Below are 23,269 nucleotides of genomic sequence, written 5' to 3'. Positions count from 1 at the left end.
CTGATACCCTCACTTTATGTCCTGCTCCAATAACCGTGCCGTGCTGCCACTGGTCATTGCATTTGTTAAATCTAAGAGGATGTAAGCCCTGAAGACCTTGACCATGCTTACCAGACATCAGACAGCCTGCGGGCAGGATCCGTACAAAACGCTTTTCCTGCAGTGTCCAGCCTGGGCAAGAAGGGGTGATGCTCTGTCCTCAGTGAAAGCTGGCTGCAGGTGACAAGGTAGGCCAGTGACACTCCTTGCATCAGGTAACTCATGCCAGTAAAAGGCCTGGCTTCACAAAGTGGACTCCCATGAAAAAAAACCCCAATTTAATGGGAAGTCATTTGTCATACTAATGGTCTTACTAAATAACACCATTAAAGAACCGTAAGCAAGAGATGGGTAATGAGCAAGTCAATGTTATCATTTGCTCTCATTTTGCAGGCTGGCTCAGGACCAACTCTTCATTTTTTATTGTAAAGGAGAACAGATTAAAGAGATGTATAAGGAAATCAAAGTAATTAGGCATATAAACAAGCTGGCAGGTAAACAATTGTGATTCAGTGAGACAACTGTCAACCTCTAAAGGAAGGATGGTACACATTTGTATTATTATTTTCTCTTTAGTCTTATTTTATCTGATTTTAGATTACTCCCAACATGATCATTAGCATCCTTACAAAGCACAAGACTGAGCTGAGCACGTGTTCAGCTCCTGCACCGCAAAGCTTGCTTTACCCCACCCTCAGGACACGCACTGGGAGAGGCTCCCGTCGCAGCACTGAGAATTCAGCCACGCGGAAGATGGCCAGCCCTCCCCATGGGTAAGAGTATGAGTTCATCCACTGCTGAAATACGACTAGACAGCAAGTTTAGACTATGGCTTTTCTCCCAACTTTCCCAAACTTTGGGATGTCAGACCCCTGGGAGGAATCCCTCCCCAGGGATGATCTTGACACACAACCCAGGCTAACACAGGCTCGTGAGTCAGCAGCTGGATTTAGGATCTGATTCAGCCCATTTAACCTTAGGCATTTAACAAAGCACTCGGTTTAGTTTTCACTAGTGCCCCACGTAATCAGCGCAGAGCGATCGGCACCTCTGTGGTGAATGATCTCAGGTCCCGTAGTCTCTCTCGTGAAGAAATGGGACAGTACAGTAATTCTGAATGCTAGTTCATAACCGTATATTCATTTGAAGTGACTCATTCATTTTAAAGTCAGGACTGCCTAAAAATTATTTCCAACTCCCCAAAACACAGACTGCTATAATTTTTTTAAACTAATTCAGCTTAATGCACCATTTGAAAACCCACACCATTGCTTTGCGACTGACACCAGTTATTTTCCCAAATCTTACAGTACCCTGACTCCACATCTGCTGAAGATATGATGCAGTCTCAGATTTTCTGCTGTAGTCTACCATGATTAATTTTAGTTTACGCAAGTGGGCGGCAGAACGAAGGGAGAAGCAGTCATGGAAGCCAGAATCTGTATCTAACTATGGGAAGATTAGCAGTACCTAAACACAATAATGTCTCAGCAGGGAATATACGAAACAAGTAAACATTAGAAATAGCACACCCCAAGTAGCGCACGTAGCATATCCCAAACTGTGGAGCTAGCAGACAGATAGGGTATTCTGTACTAAGGATGAATGTGCCAGAGGGAACCTCTGTTTAACGCTCTGGTTTTGGTTGAGGATTTTATTAGTGTGTGAGCAGTTCTGCGCGTACAAATGCACTCCTTAAAGCTGTCATCCATCTGCATAAGCACACGGGCAACTTTAATACATGGATGCATAGATACAATACATACATTTTTTTCCTAATGATTTTTCCGTACGAAAAATCAAACCCTAATGCAGCACGCCGGCAGCAGAATGGATGGAGTATGCAGGCAGTGGCTGTGCCTGAAAAGAGATATGGATGTGTGTGGTTGTGTGAATTCCTATCTGCATTAATTCATGCCCACAAAAGCTTATGCGCTATATGAGCCTAGAAGAGCAGATCTGAAAAAACATTTTGTACCTTATATCCATTAGATACTTTTGCTGTCAACTCGCATGCTGAGATCATTGCAATAACTGGGAAACCTATGATGATATAGAAGTCCTCAGTAAAATCTATTATCAATTTGTAGCTAATAAAATTTTAAAGTGAAATATTTATAGAAATAAAATGTTTAATTAAAAAAAGAATTTTGATAAAAAGGAATATTTGGGGAATTTGTTTCATGGAATCAGAGTTTTTTTAAAAAAAACACAAATGCTGAAATTCCCTTTAAAACAAATTTCAGTTTTTGACAAGCTCAGCTGTAAAGAATGGAACAACTGGCAATCTTTGAAACTTTTAACACTTCATGTGTAAGATAAAAGGGGTTGTTGAAGACTGAATGTTTACCAGACCATTTTTTTTTTCTAGAAAAGAAAGTAGGAATTTTTTTCATCTGTGACCCAATTCATATCTGTCTATGTGACAACTACCAACTTTAAATGCAAGCTCTTCCGCATGGGCTGGAGCTTATGTCTGTAAAGCATCTAACACACTTTGGTGTGCTAAGTAAATGAATAAAAGAATACCCCCCAAAATGCAAATTATTATTTGCTGTATATTCATAAACTTCTCAGAAATCTAATAGGCTTTTCAAGTACTCAAAAATACTTTCTTAAAAATACCTGTTGTTCTTTGCTAGGAGTAGCTAACATAATTAAAGTATCCACTTTAAGATAGTTTCTTTCATTTTAGCCTAAGAGCAATAAATTCTTATCTTGAGACTCACGTTTCCACAAGGCACCTCCCTGGAACAACCTCAAAATCCTGCAAAACCCCCACTCCCTTTGATGGGAAGAGACAGATGGAAAAAATGGCCCCAAACTTAAGGGTTTTTGGAAGAAAGGCAGACTCATCATAGACATTAAAACAATCACTACATCAAGACCATAGTCAAAGTATCCAAACTGTGGAGGCTCATCTGGTGGTCTAAAAGGGTTGAGCACGTACGAGCAGCCAAAGAGCTCTGTGCTCTTCAGACTTTCATGAGTTTAGGACTGGTGAGTGTTGGCCAGATTTCCTCCTGAAGTCTCCTGCTGTGGCACAGAGCTGAAAAAGTTCAAGCTGAAGAAGGCAGAATTCAGTCCTCAGCACTTCTAAATATAGCTCAGAATTTAAGACATCTCTTGACTTTTGATGACTTAAAGGGATGAATGGAAATAGCAAAAGAAAAAATATGAACTTTTATATTACAAATACACCTTTTAGTAAGACATATTTGTGTATTGACAGTTGTCAGGAGACAACCTCTCTCTAGAGAGCTGCTGTCCATCGCCAGTGAACACTGCGGTGAAACCTGGATGGCAGCAAGTGATGTAAACCTTGACTCACTGTGTTTTCAAAAGGAAAATAGGGCTGTGGTGTGTATTTTGCAAGAAAAAAGACACCACACAAGGATTGCTTTCTGTTCCCAGCCCAGGAGCTGCAGAGAGGTCATAGGTGTGTAACTGAGGGCAGTACTTCATCCAGATACTGCAGACCAGAAAATGGTTTCCATTGAGAAACCAGGACTTTATTTTGGGCCCTTGTCAAGCTAGTGCAATGACAATTTCACAGAACAGTAAACTTCACCACAAACTTCAACTGCAGTCAATATAGTACTTAGGAACAACATCAGTCAACGTCCAGAGTACAAGCCTTTGCATTCTACCTTATGAAATAGCCAAGATGCCACGCAATCCTCTTCTTGAAAGCCAGCCCACAAGAGCCAACGGCTGTAGCTGACACCCAGCACACCGGCAATACCAGCTCCAAGTTCTGCCTTATAAAATGTTGCTAATTTTACTCTAGCTTCTGTTTATTTAAAGTTATATTCTGCCATCTTACATGTAACACAACACATACACAGATCCACATAAATCAGTGGGGCTACCTGCCTGCTGAGGCATTCCCAAATAACCATTGATTTCCTATTGTGAGTTAAGGCACCATGAAAAATTAGAAGGAAGGCGAATAAAACCTGAAAACATGTACAGTTCATGCCACAGCAAATGCTGATCTAAAGCCTGTCTACCAGAGACCAACTATTTTTATTATAATGTTTTATAATGGCTTACTCTCCAATACAACTGCACTAGGTGACTGATAACAAGCATTATAAAATGTCACAGATTAATAAAGAGCATAGTGACTGCTAATTTACCTCCATCTTGTGAGTTCATGATATTCAGAGCAAACAGCATTGCATTGGAGAACGTGGTAGCCTCTTCTTTGCTTGCAAAATTCAAGCCATAGACCTGCCGTGCATCGCGCCATTGATGAAAGGTAGGTGTTGCTTGATTGTACTTCAGTCCTTTCACAATTGAGTAATTAATCACTACCTGTGATTTGAAAGAGAGGGGTGAAGATTAAAAATAATTCTGTTTTCAGTGGGGGAAAAAAACCCAACCCTTTGGTAAAGGTTAATTAAATTGGTAGAGGCAATTCATATAGCAGCTCCTACCTGGCTGTACGGAAAGGCAGTGTGCGTTTCGATAACAGAAGACCCACATCTGGGGGTGAGATTTACAACAGTTCAATTCAGCCTCAGGGACTTGCAAGCTAGTTTTGCAAAATCTATTACCTGCTCATGTTTTCTACAGCACCTCTGCAGGATACAGCTGTGCCGATACTGCAGACAGATGTCAGGAGTCAGGGCCAGCAGCTGTTGCCATCTTTTGGGGGATGATCATGCATAATTGTCAGAAAAAGAGCCAGACAGAGCTCTTGGCACTAACCCTGCCCTACAGCAGATAAATCTTTGACTCATTGCACCGGCTCTGCTTTTCCCTTCCCATGCGCCTGATCACCACCAGCTTCTTATGTTGAGAGAGTTTTTTCTCTAGAATCAGATAGGCAATGACAAAAGCAGACACTCAAATTTTTCCTCTCCCACCTCCTCCTTTGCTGTACGTGCTATAATTTCCAGGTAAGGGGTGACCGCAGCAGAAGGGTGTTTCTGTATGTTTTGATTTAATCTGCGACATACAAAGCCCTGCTTATCCCTGGGCAGGGCACGTGGCACGCCCAGCTAGACAGTACACCTGGGATCCCACAGAAACCTCCAACGCTAGAAGCGTAAGCTGCTCCAGCTGAAGGTGGGAGGCAGCGTGTCCGCTGCACCACTAATAAGCCAGAAGGACCCATGGCAGAGACAGCACCCCGGAGATACCCATCTGCGGACTGACAATGGCACTCTGCTGTGACGCAAATTTAAGAAACAAAATGTTAACAGAAGAGATCATGATCATTCTCATAAACAGGCCCAGCGCAGGTGAAAACAGAGAAGGAGTAGGAAATGGAGGCTCCCTCTTCATCAGCCCACACAGGCTGGGGGCAGAAGGGAACCAGGGACAGAGAAACTTAAAATTATGAGCAGGGAAAGTCTGAAGTTCATTATTCAAATATAGCAAATCTGGGTTTGAATATTTGAGATTGTCTCTACAAATGGAGTTATTTTGGCTAGAGTTTTATCAAGAGCCAGAACAGTCCCACAATTTCTGGTCCTCATTGAAAACCAATCAATGGAAATGCTCCATCAAACTAGTTTGTATGGCTCATCTGTAAATTAGGTGGGCTGGACATTGGTATACAGGAGCAGGAAGAGAGACTTTGGTGCACGCTGTCCAGGAGCTCACTCTTAACACAAGTCTTACCATCCTGGACTTGGTAAGATGGGAGCAACAACTGAAGGCAGGGGAAGAGAGAGCCAGTAATGAATAAAGGCTGTACACAGTATTTATTGTTCCAGGTGGATCCCACACACCAGAAAACCTACCAATACATCTTTTTCGCAGTCTGATTGACCAGTACTTTGGAAAGTTTTCTGTTATTGCATCTAAAAAACTCCAACATATTTAATTAGATTAACAATATTTTTGCTAGATGACTGACAATTCTTCTCAATTATAAAAGCAGAGTTTTAAAACTAGTTTCAAAGATGAATGACTCCTAGCTCTGGCTTTTGACTTTTCAGTGGATTGCCCATTTAAATTGCAGAAAAACATTAGATGAGCACCTAATACATAAGGAGCAAATTGTTTTTCACACATTCCTATTTTTGAAGGATGACATTGTCTCATTGATATACACAGTTAACAGATGTCTGATAACTATACTATATTAACATATAAAAAATTATGGAAACCAGCAAAGAAGCCACTACACCAGTAGATAATTACAGATACACTCTATTTCTATAATGCATTTACTTACCTGAGCCAGCATTAAACAGTGACATAGCAGACAGTCTTTGAATATTTGGTCTAGCTTTAGGCATAAATTATCCTGATAGTTATTGAACATCAGGTATTTGGTCCATCTGATGCTCTCAAAGCAATATCATTATTAAGTTTCCATGTAAATGCACTGGGCAGCAATCAGACCTACGCTGCTGTTTTTGCCACATTTCATAGAGAGATTCCTGACCTGTGATCCAAAGGGAGATGCAGGGCAGCCTACATTTGGTACACAGGCTCCCGAGAGCTGGTGCCCTGAAAATGGGAACTGCATCGCCAGCATGCTGCACAGGAAGCCACCACACCAACCAGCATGATGTGGAAACCACGTCGCTCAGTCACAGCAAAGCCATGAACTCACTCTTGTAGCTGACGGCTTAGATAGCCCTTTTCTCTTGAAAAATGGTGACATCACCCCCACTCCACCACTGAGCATTGGGAGAGCCTGTACCCATGTTGCTCGCACGCAAGGAGTCTCTGGAGCATCAAGTAGACTCATGCCTGGATGACTAACCCAACAGTTTTAACATGTACCAATTCTTAAGTCTTCCAACCACTTCTGAGTAGCTTAACCAAGGGAAGGCACAGCCAGGATCTTTGAGGAAATGTTTAGAAAGACTGTGAGCTTCTACCAAGCTTTGCAAAGTGAGCATTTCTCACCTACTAAAAGAATCTTCTGTTTCAAAGGACAGCACTATTAAAGTCCAAAGAGCACCAGAGGATGTAGTGTAGCTGTATAATGAAAGACAGAAATTGTAAAAACCTATGCCAAAAATCGTTTAATAGAAGTCAGGTAAGCTGTTGAAAATTTGCTTTCCCAGAACATCGACCCAAGGAACTCAGAGAATCCGCTCTGTTCTGAGGGTTTGATCCCTTCAGTCAAATAAAGACAGAATTTGCATGTTGACCTTCAGTAATCATCAGGATGCCTACACATGTAATACCTTGTCTTCAAACTCACAACAGAAAGTTTAAAACTGGGGAATGAAACATAAAATAGCCAGTCTCATTTTATCTCCTTTGGCTAATGTTTCTAGAAAACAGAAAAAAGAGGATGGGTTCTCCTGCTGTTGTTAAGAATGAGTGCACAAAGGTGCCTTGTACGGATGGTGTGGAGACTCTGCAAGGCACATGATGATAAGTTAAGTGCTTCAGAGCAGTAGTTAAAATAAAGGTCTCCCTGTTTGGAGCACAGGTGTTTCTAAGGGATCTTTACTCTAAAGCTTCCTGTGTCAGTAAGATAGCATCTGCCATGCCGAGCAGACCAGCAGCTCATCTTTTCGTCTTCAGTTGTAGTCTATAATAGGTGAATCGGAGAAACTTACTGGAAGGCTTGCAGAAAGAAGTAATGGATTTGTCCATAACAAACAGTTCTTCCTATAACTCTCCACCCAGAGTTTATCTTAAAAGCTGAAACATGACATTTTATGTGCCTATTTTTTTCTTTTCCAACCCCTTTTCCTATTTTCTATCCTGAAACAAAGTAGTCTTGTTACTGATAGAAATGTCTGTGTTGTTTTGAATCCTGCTAAATTCTGGATTTCAATGATCTCATATGGCAAGGAGTTTCACAGACCAATTGTGCATAATATTAATATGTTGACACCTTTCAATGTTCCCATCACTATAATGTTAAAAACCAATTTGCTTCACTTCTACCTGGTACTCTCCTCGTCCTTTCATCTCAGTTTCCAGTGCAGGCTCTCTGGGGCAGGCAGGGAATTTTGGGATCTATGAAAAAAGCTCAAAACCAAGAAGCTCTTCCCTTTGACTGCAGTCTGCAGGCCGCTGAGCTATAAATGGTCAGCAGCGACGCTGCTGGTGTTTGACAGGACTCACAGGAATGGGGCTAGAAGGGATCGAGGGGGCCTCAGGGCCACATCTGAGGTGCAACCACAACCAAGATCACAGGAAGAGCTCCCACACAAGTCTTACCGCCCATACTCTTGCTTATCGAACCAGAACAAGGCATTTGCTTGTTCCTCCAGAGTATGAAATGGTTCAGAGATTTGTTATCAGCTTGGTGTCTGCCGCGCTGCCAGCGCTCAGACTCCTCTCATGGGGAGCAGTCGTATGATTGCTAAAACAGGGAGGATATGGTGTAGCAGCTAAAAACTGCTGCAGTTGAGGCCAGATTCTTCATTGCTGTAAGCAGGCCCAAACCTGACCGACTTCTAGTAAGTTACAGCGGTGATTAACTGGTTCTTTATTTTTCAAAAAATGTGGTTTAGTTTATATCTCAAGAATTCTGTCCCCATTTCAGTTTTGGCTTAGGCTCAAACGTAAAATGTCCCACCTTCCCCAAGGCCCTGTTTTTACATTCACTTCTTAGCCACATCAATACACCAAACCCTCAGGGGATATGATTTACTTCTGACTTACACCCTCCTCCCCACCTATTTGTTCAGCACATGCCTTTCGGTGATGAGATCATGCTGAGCTGACATCACTTGATGCAAAATCATCATTTTAAACCCTCAGTTGATCAGGACTCTGAACCAGGGAGCTACTGCTTGTCAGCTAAGCCATAAAGATGGACCACTCGTACGTTTTTAGCTTTGCGAACTTCTTGCAGGGTGACTGAAGCCAACACACTTCACCTTTACAACAGGCGAGGTTACAACGACAGCTGGCAAGTCGCAACGCAGGGGTAAACCATCTGCTTGCGACTGTTGGGCTACGAGAAAATGAAGGCTGCAAGGAAACACCAAAGCTCATGACATCAAGCGATTGTAATACCGATCTGGCCTTAGCTTCAAGCCACTTCTGGCCTCTGTGGCTACTTCAAAGCTTCAAAAGTCTAATTCTGGTTTTCTGAAGATTACTGCTCATGCCAGCATGAGTCTATGCAAATGTGCACGTCTGTGCGGAGCAGAAAGGGGAATTCATGCACTGCTGGTCTGTAACTTAACGCCGCTGCTGCACGCAAGCACACGATGAGCATGTCACCCAGACACACAAGGAGACAAGAGGTCGGGTGACCACTTCCCAGCGGTGAGAATGATGCTCAAGTTCTGCCACTCTAAAAACCATATGTCTTTGCGGTGAACTTTTTAGACACCGTCAGCTAGAGAAGAAGATAAACACAGCTAAGGTAAGCAGAATGAGAAGACAGTATCATACATGCACCATACCTAACACATGCACCAAAAAAGGGCTAGAAAACAGAAAGGCAGCTAGACAAAGACAACAAAAGGAGCCTACAGAAGATATGTGAAGAAAAAAAGGCAATGAAAATTAAAGAGAGACATTATTAGAGGTGTAATATAAAACAACAAAAATTAAAAGGGAAACATTAAAGGCAGGCAAGGGTGAAGTCATGAAGATTACTCTAGTCTGCGCCTTGCCAAACAGTATTAATAAAACTTAAAATTGTTCCTCCATGGTATTGTTGTGCTACATATTTTAAACTAGTTTCTCAGCTCTTGGAAATCTGTGTAGCTTCATTAACTTCATTATATGCCAAATCACATATTAGCTGAAGATTGGTCCTTTTCAGAAAAATATGGCTTTCCTGGCAAACCAACAGCTTTTACTAAAACCTCACTTTCAATGTGATTTAGCACAACCTGAAAGCAAGCATGAAATGGCTTGTACAGAGAATTATTTTAACTGAAATCCATTTTTGTTCTCATTAAATGCAAATACTTAGCAAGCCTAGCAAGCTTATGATTCCATGTGAGAGTCATATAAAATATATTAAATTCTGAATCTTGAGACTTTCAGAACATTCCTTTTAATACTACTATGCTACACTGTCTTGAATTTACTTTATTCATAATACTGGATTTTTGTAATCATATTTAAGGTGAGTACTTTCTGTTAGACAGTTTTAAGTGACTCAGGTAACCTGTACTTTTTTGTTTGTTTGAGGGAGGATTTTTAGTCTTTAAACTCTAGAAAAATATATTCTTCTATCTGTTTCTTTCTGAATTGAGATGATTTTAGATGGCATGCAGCCTCTCCATAAGTAGGAACATTTGCAAGCAAATAGAATGTTACAGTTAATGCAGAACATGTTTAAAGTAGAGACCAAGATTTAACTTTTTAATATATCCTACTCTTTAAATTGTTTACTCCGATTAGGACAGACCTCTGGGACAGTTTCCCTTACATATATATGTAGACTTTATGACTTTTGTTTGTTTGACAGCAGCTATTCAGACCCATATTAGACTGTAGTCACATGAAAATCATTTGCAGTCACCCGCTGGCTACGTAAAATAAACAGCTAATGTGGCCTGTTACAAAGCAGTACTGGCTTTCACCACTGACTAAGAAGCCACTGTATTTCATTTATTTTTCAAAATATTTTCTATTTTTGAAATGGAACTACATTAATATATTGCCTTTGCTCTACTGAGAAGGATAAAAGCAGTGGCAAAAGATAAGGCAGACGTTTCAAAAGTGCACTGCAAAGAGCTGAAAACTGATGTGCTAAAACCCCCACCCATTTCTATTCTCCTTTTCCTTTTTCAGAATGATGACTGTGTATATGGCCAGTGTAAAAAAGTCATTAACGCTTCTAGTAAGCAACCTGACTAGCTCTTCCAGTTGGCCCAGGCATCATTACAGCTGACAGATGAGGGACATCATCTGCATCTCCATGAGCAGATCGGTCAATTTAACACTTGTGGCAGCTGAGAGGTGGTGGTGCCCCGGCTCCCAGCCTCCAGCTTGGCTTGGCTAGGCTTGGCTTGGCTTGGCTTGCCCTGCCCCTGCCCGTCTCGTGCTGGTGGCGGTGCTCATCACACCTTCCCAGGAGGCAACGCCGCTCTCTGAACCAACAGAAGATCAACCACCCACTTTCTTCTGATTCTTCTCCCAGGTTAAGGGCTCGAGGTGAGCGTGGGAGGTGGGCAGCCCGAGCAGGCTGGGCTGCCATTGCCATACCGGCCTCACGCCAACACACAGAGGGAGTCCTTGACTCTGAAATGTCTGCTCTAAAATTCAAATGGCATGACAGCATAGCACCGCTGCTCCCCCCCAAGTAGATTTTTGTAATTTAGGGTCGAAACGTGGCCTTTGGTTATGGATGGCACACACTGCCCGGCACACCCGTGAGCCAGGCTGCCGGGAGCCGGTGGCCAAGGAGGGTCTGATCCCAGTTCTGATTATCTAAATCCCATATAACTCCTTTAATACCCAAGGAGGTCCTGCCAACTTAGGCTGCCATAAATCAGATCACAGTGTGCACCTAGGATTTTAAAATGCATTATGAGGAACTAATTACTTATCACAGCAACGTAACAATCACGCTTTGCGAGATGGCAGCGCAGAACGATTGATTTATTTTTCTTTTTTATACATAGTACTAAAACCGAGCAAAAAATAAGTTAGGGGGAGCCGAGAGCAAAACCTGCAGAATGAAATAGGACTCATTTCACAAGCAAAAATGGAAGGGGGAAAAAACAGTAAAATCTCTCTGGCATTTCCCAAAAGTTCTGTTTGCAAATAAGCAGTAATAAATTATGACACATTCTGTGCACAAAAAGCTACAAAATCTGAATGACTGGAGTAAACAGCCTCGTAGGCACCTTGCAGGGAGCAGGAAATGTTGCTAGACTGCATTAAGTATAGAACTGATGGTATCAAATGAGATCAAAGGTTAATTTGCAGGAAACTCGATACAGTTACTCACTTGTTGATCTTGCAGTTTAACTCCAACTACCCTGAAGGTGTTAGTGGCCGTGTTGTGGTATATGTTGATTCTGCTGAATCCCTGCTGTCCAGGTTTGATTGGCACCCATTTCTTACTGGTATCGTCATAGACCATAACTGAAGCCCGGGCTTGGCAAATACTCTGTTCACTGGAGAGCAAAAACAACAAAATCAGGAAAAAAACAGTGAATTTGCTGCGTACTACCGAAAACATCTAAAGGAAAAGAAACCAACAGAAATTATCAGAACTACTTACAACATATGCTTTATAAGAGATCTGCTAATCCTTTGAATGCAATCTGCCTGTTAAATTAAAGCTGGCATGTATGTGTTCATAGACTTAAAAAAACTCCAGTATGCTGCTGTTTTGAACTGATAATCTATTTTATACAAAAATATTAGGCCCCGAGGAATAACTTGTATCACACAAATGTTATGAAAACTGTCCAACAGTATGAATGCTCCATTTATTTTATGTACCTATTGGCAAGTGAAGCCTTTCCCATTTGCATGAAAATTTACCAATATTTTACAGCTTACTGACAAAATAAACATGACATCCACAGCTGAGTTGTTACACAGTTAAAACTGGAAGCAAGCAGACCTTGAACCAAAAGCCACCTTAGGTAAACTGAAGAAATCAATTACGTTAATCCAGCTGATGCCTAATACCCAGCCCCGCTGACGCACGTAGAAGTCCCAGAATACAGGGTGCAAAACACAGAGGAACTCTTTTTTCCTTCATCCTAGTAGCAAAGAAAGTGGGAAAGGGGAATCCACAAATGTCTGCATTCCAGTGTTAAAGTACAGAGCCATTATTCTGTATAGCATTAATAACTATTTTTCTTCTGTAGATTCACAGAAATTCATCAGTTCTTTACCTCTTGCTTGCATATTTGTGACTAATGTAGGTGTACTAGATTCATGCTAAAAGACACCCTTCGTGTGCAAGAAATGCCACTGGCAAATACTGTTGAGGTGACATGTCAATATGGATCAGGATTTCAGTTCCCGCTCTCCTGACTTCCCAGCCACTTTTCTTATACCAGAGGAAATAAGAGTTCCTTATATGAAGAAAAAAATGAATCCTCCAAATTTTACAGATTTGAGACCTTCAAATGTAACAGGGATTTTCAACGAGCAAATAGTGCATCTCAGGCCTAAATAAAACTGTTAGGATTTATGTCCCGCAAAAATCTTAAGTTCATGACCATCCTATTAGCTTTAGACCTATATGTATTTATATATACCTCCCTTCCTTAGCCCAAGCTCTATTAAATAATTTTCGGCAATGCAATATCAAGTTGTAATCCACTTTGCACACAAATCCTTTTTTTCCCCCTCTTGCATATATGTCTGTGTTTTCGTTTTGCCTCAGTAATGCCTCACTTGCACACAAACACACGAGAAGCTCCTGGGTGGTGCTAAGCCGTCTCGCTGCACCGCCACCCTGCCAAATTACACCACTTGTAAACTATACCAACTGCTGCAAACCCAAACCCACCTGACCCCATCACTGTCATCATTTTAATGAAAGGGAGCATGTTACTGTAAGTATTAAGAGGATCTGGGTAGACTACAACAGCATTTTTCAACCTTTTCTGATATGTGGGTCTCAAAAAGATTTCCAAGGCAGAGGCATCCCCCCCATTGTACACTAAAGCCTACTGACTCTGGCTTGTTTTATCAGTCACCTCGCATAGCCTCCAGGTAGCCCACAGACCTCCTCCAGGCTCTGGATAAGAGCCTGAAAACTCTTCACGACATTTACAGAGGGAGCAGCGATGCTGGCAGACATCTCCATAAAGAACAAGGTAAGAAAATTCAGAATAAATTGCATTTTTATTATGTAGAATGGAAACAGCTAGATTCTGTTACTGGAGCAATATACTCAGATCAGAAAGACTAAACATTATTTTATTTATATTCTTCAGAATTTATAAAATCAAGCTCATCCACCAGTTGCTGTTGCTTTGCTATGCGAGATACCTGGAGAACAGCTGCGCCGTTGCTGATGTACTTACCCAGCAAATACCTCTCCATCCCTTTTTTTAAGGTAAGCTAATGTCTCATGGCAGCTTCTCCATATCTGACACCAGCAGTTGAGGGATTTGAGCTCGCTCCAGCCTGCCTAATCCTCCGACTGGTGCAAGAGCCGCAGACTGGCAGCAGCGGCGGCATTGCCTGCGTCCTCCAGACCTGCCTGGGGACACTCACTCTGCCTTGGGTTCACAGATGGGGAGGATGGGAGAGAAATGCAGCAGCAAAAAGGCAAGTACACTGGATTAGCTTTGCCATGTGGAAGTGGAACAGCTAAAAGTAATCTCTGGTGCGGTCCTGTGGCTGGGGGGTGCCCACCTGCCTGTGCTACCAGGTGTCTCGTGCCACCTCAAGCTCCAGAGGTGGGGGGAGAATCAGCTGCCTGGGGCCACAGCAACCCCCTGCCCAGCAAGCCAGCGGGCTCCCAGAAAACTTGGTCCCCAGGAGAGTGACGCTCAGCCAGTGTGACACCGGGTCCTTCTCCTCAAGCCTCGTCAGTTGCTACAAGCCTCACTGTAGTAAAGTAAGCAAGGGCATGCCACTGGTTTCATCCGAGCAAGTCTGGGACCCAGTGTTGTCTCCATTTCAGATGAATTTTGGAACCCACAATTACCACGGGCTCCTTAATTAGTCAAAATTAATTAAATTATCCTTACTTACAACAAAGAGAATGCACCTAACCATACAGACATGAGGGCCTTACTGTGGTGTTATTTGTAATGCCATATCCAGATTCCTGTGGATACAGCAACTTTGCCTTCAGACTTTGCTGCCATTGAAAACTGCAGCAAATAACCCCGCTACAACCTCATAATTGAAATACAGATACAGACCCCAGGAGCAATATTCAATGCATGACAACCAATTGTTACGGTAACGTAAAGCAACACACCAAGCTCAATCCCTGCTCTCCCTGCAGTCAATGGAAGTTTTTCATCATTCATTTTTAAATGAAAACCGGATTAAGCCTGTTATCTGGCCTCCAGTGAAATAACAGAAAGGAACATAAAACAAGTACAGCACAAGGGGAATCCTTTCCTGCAAAGCACTTCATCAATCTTTCAAAACCTAAAATGCCCCCAGGGACCCATTGCTAGCTTGCTGTCTCACCCTAAATGGAGGTGTAACTCCTTATGCCTGAAGACTCTTTACTTGTCCTACCCACAAAAAGCACAACTCTCCCACTGCTGCTTTAAGGGGCTTCCCTGAAAACAGTCTGGAAAACTCTTATAAAGGTCAGTGAGAACCTCTCTATTACCCTCTGCAGAGCCCATTACTTTAAATGGAAATCAAGCACCATTGGTTTCAAGAAGCTCTAGCAAAATCTTCTGTTATTTTTGGGACCATACACCATTGATACTTATGTCAACTACACATAACAGGTAATAAGTATGGGTTTTAGTCACACTATGGTGCAGTCACATTCCTTCTCCATGAGAAGAGTCTGGCAGATATCAGTATTTATACACAAAGCCATAAGTGTAGCTTCTAGAACCTGCCTTATTTTCCTAAGAATACACAAAAGTTACTGAAAAATGGGTATGTGTTGGAGAAGATTCATCAAGTTTCACATACCTTTCCAAATATTACTAATTCCCCTATTGATTTTTTATGTTACATTAACATGCGAGTCGTCAGACACATCCACCTGGGTTTCCACCATAGGCAGTTACTTGCAAAACAGATAAAAATTGCATCATGGAGGCGTCTTAATTAACAACATTGTTCATGTTTGTGCACAACATCTACTCCAGTGTGCTGCAGTATGCTCTAGGGCAGATTTGAGACATCTTATTTATACGTGGAGGTGGAAGGGGTTCTTCCTAGGGACCCCTTTACACCCAAATCCTAATATCCTCTCCTATCTAATCTGAAAGCATTTTCTCCTCAGTGCTTTACATCTGTGGGATGGCAAACCTCTGCACCAGGACCACTTGTTTGCCTGAAGTTAAAGCAAATCTGCTTAACCTCATATCTGAGAGAAGCCGACTGCACTGGGAAATCCTTCATTCACAGCTGGTACCTAAAATCCACCATTCATCATTGAGATTTATACAATATTGTTTCAATATTACAAAACTATAAATTAAAAAAAAAGTATGTTTGCAGGCAACACTGTTTGCTTCATTTTGTGTAACCCATTTTGACCCACTGTCTTCCATCTCTTTGTATAGGATTTGTCCTCACAAATTAGCAGGTTAGCTAGTTTGGAGTTAACCCTTCTTGAGAGGGTCAACTTTGAGCCTTCTCGCCCAGCCCCGGTGAGAGCGGGCAGCCAAGCACAGCTCCTGGGCTGCGTGGCATGCTTGGGCTGGCCACACAGATTTGCTGTAGCCTCCTTGCCTGGCTAGCTACGGTGTCAGCAGCACTTCCAGCCCCAAATGAGTCACATCAAGCTTTAAGGTACCGGTTAAGGTACAGGACTACTGCATTCGGGGAGAGCAGCTGGGGGTAGCAATGAGACTGCACTTCGAGACAGAGCTGCAATGAAGGGAGCTTCATCCAGAAATGTCTCTCCTCTTCCGTCTGTGCAGAACTTGAAAAATGCAGTCCTTTCTTCCTGGCTTTCTGTAAATTTATGATTACCAAGGTCTCATAGCCAAAAACGAGCCACAAAGTATGCAAAAGATAACACAGGGAGTCGTAGGGAAAATATCTGTATTTTTTGTGAATTATCACATGAGACTCAATGGGGCTGCTTAACATTACCTGGCTAACTGCAAGTAATTAAATAGGAGGAGGAAACATAGGGGGAAATGAAATGGCAGAGATGACTGTGAAGGTTGGGAGTGGGAGAGCCACGGATCGGGGAAAAGTCCTCCTGCTTCACTCCGCCTAGCCCAGTGGGTTATCCAAATATACCAGCAAAAAGCTCAGGATGGAACCACAAAAGACCTGGCCATAGAGAATAAACAGAAAAAATGGGAGTAGATCATAGTGTTTGGAGGCAAGTCTTTGGTAAAGAGGCTCTGAAGGGTCTCCAAGGCTTTTATCTCCTGTCCCAGACTGAGAAAAAGACAAGAGGCCAAGCTGCACTGCTCCTTCGTTGACCTGTTTTCTCTACGCACAAGGTATCTTCTTATGAATAAAACTTTTGCAGAGCTTGGTACTGAGTCGCTGAGCCCACCTCTGAACAGTGACCCTGGGCAGAGCCTGCTGTGGCACAAGGTTATCCCAGCTCTACGCCGGAGCCCCAGCCCAGCACCAGCCCACCCAGAGGGCAATGGGAGAGGTTCAAAATACTTTCTCCTAGAGCCACAGCAATGTCGTACAGCTTTTGGAGGGTCACCGAATCATGCTCACAAAAGGTGTAACAAATGACGGCAACCTACCAACTTCAGGGTTAAACACCTAATTCTGTGGGCTCTACTCCAGCATGCCAGCTGGACCAGGAGACTTTCACTATCTTTTATATTTACAGACACAACTGTTTCCTTGGGGCAGAAATTCACTTAGCATAAACTGTGAAAGCTCCCCTGATAGAAGTCAAGCTATCATGCTTTGAACCTATTACAGATCTACCTTGTTTCAAGCTGCTCATGGTTCTCTCACCTTCAAACAAGCTGTCTTCTGGTATTCTTAGGAAATGCAGTTACTTTCACAAACATTTATCTTATTTTTAATTTCTATTTCCCATACATTTCCCCCCACGCACTATACATGATTAATAATTAAAAATTATTTTGGACTGACCTAACCATCCTTACTGGTGTCAGAAACTGTTAATACTACTTTGCCCAAGGCTTGCCCTACCTGGGAACAAACCCTCAGCACACAGAATGTGTGAGATGATAACTCACAAACCACTTAACACATCTCGCTCTACTTGTCCACTGAGTCTGCCTACAGAAAGTCACAGTTGTGTCATTAAACCTGACATGCAAGAAATAGATGCTGATGCTGATTTAAGAAGCCAACAGAATTCTCTCAATGTCAGCTTAAACAGCTAACATAAGTACAAAATCCTGTATATGGAGACGTGTGGTCTTTGTGGTACGTATCTGTGTTAACCTCAGAATTAGTGAGCTACAAGTCATGCTCCTGCAGCATTTAAAGTGTACTGCAGTAATGGACCAAACTCTAATGGACTAATTTGCTAAACATTTTAATTGGTTCCACTACAACAAATATAATAATGACTGGGATGCAGGGGAAGTGTTTCAGTAGTAATCTTTATAGAAACAGGTGGACATTTCTCTCAGACAACTGGATTTACAGAACAAAAAACCTGGGAGACCCTCTGAACACAAGTCAGTTAGGTCATCTGGGCTCATATAGACCATATCTGAGATCTGAGCTCATTACAGATAAAACTTGCTGTAGTGCAGTGGCTCTCCAGCCTTCCCACCAGAGATTCACCACCAGCTTTGCTCATGACCCCGTTTCTCGTTGGGAGCCTCACTTCTCCAACACAACATCAGTCATGCTTCTGGGACCTCCTTTTTCAAAGTCTACTTCCCTCTGCAACCAAACTCAGAGGACGGTCAGCGTCACCATCGTTCACCCTACCTCTGTCCCAGGGCACTCAAGAACTTATTTCCTCAGCAACGCAGCAAAACCCCATGGTGAAAGAACAGCACTTAGCCACTTGATCACACCAGAGGACAGTGGAAACCCATAGGGACTTTACATCCAGATAGGAGCTTTCAATCCTCAGTGACATGCAGACGCCTGAATGTTTTCTAGCAGACATTTAGAAAAATAGCAGTCGCAGTTTCATATATAATATGGAGGTGCCACAACAACTATCTCAATTTGCTTTTCTGAGTCCCATTTCCTGGGATCCCTTGGAAAACCAACCCATGGGCTCAGCGGTCAGAAGTCCTCAATTTGCACCACTCCTGGTTGCCTGCCTGTGCAAAGAGACCAGCACGACCTGCTGCCCTCGTCCCAGTCAGCCTGAAGTGAAACTCAGTTCCCAGGGAGCTGCTATTTTTTTGGTGTCCTGCTCAACTTGCATGTACACATGGAAGATCTGCCTTTGGCACTGGGCTTTGGCTGCATCGCCAGCGGGAGATGAGCCTTTTGCACTGAGCATCTGCTGCAGGTGCCTGGCCATCATCTTTCTCCACTCTTAAACCCCAGCATCTAAACAGTTTAATATTAAATAATTACAAGAAAATAGTACAAATACAAAGGCTCCTTCATAAGCAGCTCTCAAAAAAACTGATGCTGTTAAATAAAGTCAAGACACACCTGCAAGATAAATACATATTTTACAGAGCAGGAAATGGACATACTGGTACCTACAGCGTTAACAAGAGTAACATGAACAGCCGTTCACCTGCACAAGGAAGAGTATTTAAGAGTTACTCTTCTTTCTGCTAGCAATGAGACATTAATTCTGAATTCTCCCTTATTAGATTGGCATACCCAGTGGGAATTGCCCTGTCCAGTACCTGTCGCAGACATCCATTGCAGACACTTCGGCTGGAAACCAAAAAAGAGACAGTTTATGAGGCACCCAATCTCACACTAAGCCAGGACTTTGGGAGATGAGTTGCTAAATTCAGGAACATGCATGCAATCCTGGCATGACCAGAGAAACTTGCATAACCTTCTGTCACCCCTCAGTGCTCTTGAGCATGGGAGAAGTGAGTAGAAATACAAAAAATAAAAAAAGTATGCAAAACGATAATGCAGCGGAAGAGATGTTCCACCTGGGCCTGACTGTCAGTCCAGAGCAGCTCAGCCCTCAGCACTGCCAGCGAAAGTCTGTGGAGAGCCCTGACCTCTCGGTGTCTGCCGCAGCACTTAAATAGCACAGCTGCCAATCAGTGGAGATTTAGGGCCAGCGGAGTGGCCGCAGACTGATGCCCTTGTAAGCCGGCACATCTGCTTAGCTTATGTTGCTGAGATTTTGAAACTACGTGGTGGAGTCAATTTTAACCCATTACTTTTCTGGTCGGTTTTGCAAACTGAAGCGTAAGAATCTACATGACCGTCAGGGGAACTCCAGCCATCAGTATCTCAACTCAACATCTTAAAAAAATGCTTTAAGAGAACCGCTTTGCAAAAGGCACTTCATAGCGGAAGCGCAGTGATTCAGAGAAGTGCCATTGCTGCCAGGCAGCCAGACACCCAGAGCCACGCTGTGCTCCAAGAAACCTTCCCTTCAGCTTCCACCTGCTCCAACAAGGTCGGTCACTGCTGTCTCCTAATGGAGAAACTCCATTGCTCCGTTAATGCTTTAATCCACAACACTTCCTTCTGCAGTGAAGTGTCGTTCACTTTCAGATTTTCTATACCCTTGAAGGTATACTTTGTGAGTTCCTAAAAACAAATATCAAGTAAATGTTTAGAAGTTCCTAAAAATAAATCCAGTACATAGCCTGGGGAAATGCTATGAACCCAATTAGTCAAAAACAGTAAAAAAGCAACTTGACTAGAACAGGTTGCTATTAATATAAACTATTTCCCTTCACCCTTAAATTACAGAAATAAAAACAAGAAGTAACTAATCTTGTAAAATACGCATTATGCAAAACCCAAAACTGAACTGTCAAGTGAAAATCCATGATTGAGGGGTCTCACTCACAGGCCAGCCATATCCATATTTCAGGAGAACAATACCTTAAACAAAGACTTTGAAAGATCATAATCATAACTAATAATCAGGAGAGGCAGCCTCTTAAGTGAATACAGGAAAACCACGTGAAGGTCTTTCATTAAAGCTGGCGTTGCTTTGCCTTGGTTTCCCTTCAGTCCCAGAAGAAATGCAAATAAACCTGTGACAATTCCCCTGGAGCTGGCGGAGGCAGACCAGGAATGAAGGAGGCTCGCTCCGTCAAGTCAGCCTCTCCCTCACTGACAGGGAATGCATATTAATGTAGCATTGCCATAAAAGCTTAATTACCATTTTCTACAATTATAAATTATCCTATGAGGCTATAACCAAAACACAGACCTCTGTGCGTTTATGACAACACACGCTCTCCTTCCCACCCAGTCACATTAACCCTGGTCAACAAATTCCCTGCCGTCCTGCACAGTCCCCAGGTACTTACGTGCCTGCCATCGAGGAAGACCTGGTCAGGTAATCCCGCAGGAGTAGATGCTCAAGTCTGGCACGTGTGCTTAAACCCAAATAGACTATTTCACCTGATTACTGAGCAGAAGACAAATTTGGCAGGGAGACAAACCAGGAGTCTCTACGAAGGCTTATAACCAAAACAGGAAAGGGAAGCGCTACTGAGAGAGCAGAGGGGCAGGAAGTAACACACTTGCACGGCAGGGGCGGGGAAGGCACTTTAAAGAAATGTATTCTTTCTTTCAGCTGATTTACCGAATGAAAGTCCAAACAATATAGATTAAGATTAGATGCGCCGCCTTTGCTTCATTGGTGGCATGGATATTAACAACATTTTGCTTGTTTTCTCAAGGTACAGGTTCACTGTCCAAGAAAAAGAAAAAGCAAACAAACCTCAGACCCAGAAAAAATTCCTATTATTCATTTATGGCATGGACGTTTGCACGGTGCAGAACCAAACCCCGTCGGTACCGAGGGCCCCTGTCCTGCCTTGCCACCAGCCTGGCATTGCCTGCTGGCTGGCTGGGGGCCAGCTCCAGCCCAACACTTGAACTGGCACGGCACAGTGCCCAGGCTACTGCACGCTGACTCTCAGCTACCATGGCAAAACAGTTTTTGGATGGGAGCTGCCTTACACCTGGCTAACTCCGGGTCCAGCCAGAGCAAAAGCTTTCTTTTGGTTACTCTCCAACCCCATTGTCCTACTTGGGGCATCACCATAAATACATAAACTAAAAAACCTCATCTTCAAGGAAGGAGCTAAGCGATCCAGTACCTTATAGAAGGACATGGGTGAAATCTCCAACTTTTATAAAACAAGACAAAATTTGCTCCAAGGGGTATGTAAGCAGTGCGCGCCCTCCCTCCATGACCAACAGCTGGGAGAGCCCCTGTTTGGTTCAGCAGCAGGCTGGCCCGCAGCCAGCTGGGACCTCGAGACGGTAAAGGTGAGACTTTGTCATCTCTCCCCTGCACTCCTGCCTGCCCCGCGCTAAGCCTCCCGCAAATGGCATGCGGGATTTGGCTTGGAGTAACCACTGGGAAATCGCAGCCATAAGCTGGAGGAAACCTTCTCTCACGGCTTCTGCTGCAGAAAACGTGCCATCAGCTATTGCCTTTCAGATCAGTAATTCTATGTACCATCTATTTTTTAATTAGCGTGCCTTGCAAAATTAAGCCTCCTTGACCATGCTGTGCCTGCAGGAGACCCCTGAAAGACTACAAGCCTTCATTTCCTTCCTGCCATGAGCTGCCCACATACGTGTTTGCATGCACCCACGTTGCCGTCAGCAGGGAGGTTGGGTTTTCCCTGCAGTAACGCTTCCACCTCCCTTGCTATCTCTGCAGGCTCTCATTCGCCTGCTCTGCCGCTCCATTAACTGGGCATTGCCATCTGGCTATGGCAGCAAGATGGCCTATTAACACAGATAGAAACTTCGCAAATTTAGGAATAATAATTGAAAATATTTCAGCAAAAAGAGTGGAGGTCTTGGAGAGCAGAACAGCAAATTAATAGTTTAGTGCTACCTCACCTGGGGTAAAACCGCAGCAGTTTTGATGGGCTACCGCTCAGAGGTGGCAGGCCCTTGAAAAAGATTGTCCTTCTTTTCTCCCCATTCCTTCGTTTGGCAAACTTGTACACATGGATGGAAACACCCTGCAAACGCTGTCTGGTCTTCCCAGCTTCACCTCAAGGTATGGGTGCATTATGGCATGAGGAGATTAACAGCAGAGGGAGAACTAATGCCAGGAAAACATGAGCGGGAGAACTGGATGGACCCTGCCGTGGTCTGGTTGCAGGTAGAGAAAGCTGAGGTTTTCTTCCTGGTTTCACATGACATTATCTTTGGGGGTTTTTTTGTCAGTGTGCTCACAAGTTCTCTTAACGTGTCTAAATACGTCACCTGTTATCTGTGATTACACAAACATGGACAGTGCAAATACAAAATGCAAACAACTGCAGAATAAACCCACCAGATGTTCAGAGATCCCAACTGCCTCTCCCCACCTCTGGCCATCACAAGCTCTCCCTGCCTGACAACTTTGTGTCCTTTACCGTAACAGCACTTTTTAACACACATTGCTTAAGAAAATACTTCTCCCATGGCATTACTTGAGCCACCCCACGATGTGATCCCAGGAAGATAGTGAAGGATCAGTGTGTGGAAGGGGATAGGAAGGTTCGCACCCACTTGTGTGTCACTGCGGAATTTTGCTGAGCCACTTAGTGCCCACCCGGGCATTACACAAAGCAGGAACGGACGCGTTACCTAATCTGAACCC

General features: G+C 43.3%; 1 protein-coding gene across 1 annotated transcript in view; it reads right to left on the bottom strand.

Moving 5' to 3' along the window:
• The window catches only part of EVL (Enah/Vasp-like), a 91,754-nt gene extending 70,652 nt beyond the window's left edge, over positions 1–21,102 (bottom strand). Inside the window, exons 1-3 of the mRNA XM_075503576.1 lie at positions 20,964–21,102; positions 11,897–12,065; positions 4,182–4,359 (exon numbers count right to left, since the gene is read on the bottom strand). Coding sequence (XP_075359691.1) covers positions 4,182–4,359; positions 11,897–12,065; positions 20,964–20,974 — 358 coding nt within the window. The 5' untranslated portion in view covers positions 20,975–21,102. The remainder of the gene's footprint in view (positions 1–4,181; positions 4,360–11,896; positions 12,066–20,963) is intronic.
• Positions 21,103–23,269: the final 2,167 nt, after the last annotated feature.

The sequence above is a fragment of the Mycteria americana genome, chromosome 5, assembly GCF_035582795.1.
Source record: "Mycteria americana isolate JAX WOST 10 ecotype Jacksonville Zoo and Gardens chromosome 5, USCA_MyAme_1.0, whole genome shotgun sequence".
In the NCBI taxonomy this organism is placed as follows: Eukaryota; Metazoa; Chordata; class Aves; order Ciconiiformes; family Ciconiidae; genus Mycteria; species Mycteria americana.
This window is presented reverse-complemented; position numbering and strand designations above follow the sequence as displayed.